Source organism: Pygoscelis adeliae, unplaced genomic scaffold, assembly GCF_000699105.1.
Source record: "Pygoscelis adeliae isolate BGI_AS28 unplaced genomic scaffold, ASM69910v1 Scaffold351, whole genome shotgun sequence".
Lineage (NCBI taxonomy): Eukaryota > Metazoa > Chordata > Aves > Sphenisciformes > Spheniscidae > Pygoscelis > Pygoscelis adeliae.
The window spans coordinates 222,195-225,338 of NW_008824112.1; the positions used below are offsets into that span (position 1 = coordinate 222,195).

Below are 3,144 nucleotides of genomic sequence, written 5' to 3' on the forward strand. Positions count from 1 at the left end.
TGGCCCCTCCTGGGATGGTGGATGCTGCAGACCTGTGAGGAAGGCGCTGGCCTTTGATGTACAGCCTTGTGCACAGCAGGGCTGCAACCAGCACTGCTACCGATGGTTTTGTTTTGTTTTAAGCGCATAGCATTGCTTCGCGACTCTGCTTTTTAACCTTATGCCAAAGCAATTCTATTCAAATAGATGGAAATCAAAGCAGAGAGAGGTATGATGAGCAGGCAGGGTATTCTGGGGTGAAACCAACCCCAACTATCTGCTTTAGGGTGATCTGAGCCACTCCTCTCCAGGCTCTGTCTTGATTAGATCTCCTCCTGGGTGACAGGAGCTTAAACACCCAGTGTGCATGGATGCACCTCATTTCAGGAGTCCCCAGTGGGAGCTGGCTCTCCTGTTGCTGTAATACAGGATGGTGGAGCTGCAGTGCAGTGGCTGAGCTGGACCCACTCACACCAGCTGGAGATCTGACCTGAACCCTTTTTGCCTATAATTCTGCTCCCATTACAACCTGATGGTATCATGAGCCCGGTGCTGCTGCAGTGATATTGCACAGGCTCCGTTTCCATCCGGGGTCTGCACTGAGCCATTAAGTGGCTGGTCCAGGCAGAGCAGATGAACCATCCCAGCTGCCGTGAGTCTGCAACACCCCAGAGTGGGCTGGTTACACTCCCTGGGAAGGGAAACATATGGTGACTTTCAGCTCCTGCAGCACGAATCACAGCTTTTGGATATGTCTTGTTCCTGCTGGAAATGTCACCTGGCTGGAACGAGAGGGCTTTACCATACGCCTAGATCCTTAGACACTTCCCAGTCTTAGCAAGTCTGGCTGCAGGTGTAAAAAGCTTGAATAAACAGCTATTGCACATATGCAGATCTATGCTCTAGTGCATGCTGATGCACTAAAGGCTAGATGGCTGAGCACATCTAGGAAGCATTAGATTTTCCCTGCAGATACATGCCCAGGCAGTGCTGGCCAGGAGGATCAACTCCCTCGTTCTGGCAGCAGCTCTGGGTCCAGCTGACCCAGTGCCATGGTGAAGGTGGGAAACCCTTACCCCCACACGTCCATTGCTATGCCCTCCTTGTCTAAAAAGAAGGGCCATTAGCTTAGGAACCTCAGGCAGCTACAGCTCCTGCATTATTGACCAGGAATGTATAGAAGACTGTAGATACTGCAACACTCCTTTATACAGCAAAGAAAATGCTGTGGGCCTAGAAACAGGGTATACTTCATCTACTGCATAAGAAGAGTTTAAAGGTTCAGGATCCTCAGCAGTCAAATGGATTACAGGATGGAATAGAGAATATCTAAACTATTATTCACCAGCTGTGGGGAGTGTAGACAGAGACATACCAAAGTCTGCGATAGCCAGCATGCACAGGAAGAGGTACATGGGCTCATGGAGGCTGCGCTCTGCTTTGATGACAAAGAGGATTGCACTATTTCGCAGGATGGAAATAACATACATGCAGCAGAAAGGGACGGCAAGCCACATGTTCCCACTTTCCATTCCTGGGATTCCTGTTAGAAAGAAGGTTGAAGGTCTAAGGAAGCTACTGTTGGTCATTTTCCTAGTGCAGTATCTTTGTCCTGTCAAAGATCAAGCAGCAGATCCCACTCTACAAAAGAATTCACAGAAATCATAAAAGAGTAACCATGCCATAAAGCAAAGCTTTCTTCACGTCTCTCTCACTGTGGTGATGGGGATCCAGACTTCTGAGTTTGCTGAGACAGCAAGAGGGCATTTTACCTTTGTGATCAGTTCTTGGCATGGAGAACTACAGCTCCCACAAGTCAGAAAGCTTATGGAGATGGAGGGGACACAGTACCTAGTTGATGGTTGAATTATGGGCTTCTCTATGCCAGGACACAGAGAGCTGTTTACTAGATTGACAGATGTGATACTGTATTGACTGTGTTGCACCAGAGGGCAAAAAGACTTGAGAGGTGGCATCCTGGATGAAGGGTGAAAGCAGCTTTCTGTATCTCATACAGAAATCCGACCTCTGGACTTGGGAGCCATGGAGGGAGTTCACCGGTCCTTGCTCTGGCTTTTCCTTGTTCTGTAGAAGAGCAAGAGAAGGAGCACCATGCAGATACCTAGACCTGTGCTCTGATATTGCCAGGTGACTCCCTCACCTGGATATCTGAGTGTGGCTTCCAGTGCTTTATGAATGAGATTCCCATATCTCTTCTGTGTGGGTGTTGCAGAGCACATCTTCTCTGCTGGCTGTGAGCTTCATCCTCATTTTAGATCTTTTTTTTTTTAATTCTTTGCACCTCTATTTTCTTTCTTTCTGTGAATGAATATCAGACTTGGTGATCTTTTCCTTCCCTAAAAATAACCCTGGCAGCAAAGACCTGATATAAGTGCCTTTGCACCAAGTGGTTTCTGCATCTTCGAGAGCTGTGCACAGCTGAGAACCCAGATAGTGCAGCAACATTTTGCAGGATCCAGCCAACAAGCATTCACCAGCGTGCTGCCAAAAAGTAGCGTTGTGAACATCTGCTAGCCCAAGAGCAAAAGATTTTGGACTTGGATATTCTTGTATGTACAAATGCAAGTGCTGTTTTCCAGCATAAATGAAGTAAACAATAGCCAAATCACGCACTCGCAGGGAGGAGAGCTCTGGCAGCTCCCTGTGGTGTACAGGAACCACTTCTGCATGCTGAGGAGGGAAGATTTCAGTCCTGCTTACCCACCTTGCCAAGCTGTAACACAGGCAAGGATTGTCCTTCCTTACAGGTCACTGTCCCCTCACCTGGGTGCAGATGCCTGCTGTGTAGGTATCAGCATCTCAGATCGTTATCTGGACCCCACCAATCACATTGGGGAACAGGGGCTGCCAGAAGGCTGTTTGTCTCACCAGATGTCTACCCCAGTCAGATAAACAGTGCGTACAGCCCTCATTGACAAGAAAAGGGTCTGAGGGTAACAAGCTCTTCATTATATATGTAATTACATGAGTGCACCCTCAGTCAGTTTGCAGACAACACCAAGTTGGGCGGCAGTGTTGATCTGCTCGAGGGCAGGAAGGCTCTGCAGAGGGACCTGGACAGGCTGGATCGATGGGCCCAGGCCAACTGCATGAGATTCAACAAGGCCAAGTGCCGGGTCCTGCACTTCGGCCACAACAACCCCA

General features: G+C 48.7%; 1 protein-coding gene across 1 annotated transcript; it reads right to left on the reverse strand.

Annotated features, from left to right (window-relative positions):
• Positions 1–1,051: 1,051 nt before the first annotated feature.
• Positions 1,052–1,496, reverse strand: LOC103925526 (olfactory receptor 51G2-like). The gene is made up of 2 exons (XM_009334256.1): positions 1,355–1,496; positions 1,052–1,086 (listed from the first exon to the last, which is right to left on the reverse strand). Exons 1-2 carry the CDS (start codon positions 1,494–1,496, stop codon positions 1,052–1,054), a joined length of 177 nt encoding a protein of 58 aa, XP_009332531.1.
• Positions 1,497–3,144: the final 1,648 nt, after the last annotated feature.

What these genes read in the sequence shown, in the direction of transcription:
- LOC103925526 (XM_009334256.1), bottom strand. Translation starts at nt 1,496, where the DNA reads ATGTGGCTTGCCGTCCCTTTCTGCTGCATGTATGTTATTTCCATCCTG. An exon ending in GCTGGCTATCGCAGACTTTG is followed by an intron (nt 1,087 to 1,354) that starts GTATGTCTCTGT and finishes CCTTCTTTTTAG; the next exon opens with ACAAGGAGGGCATAGCAATG.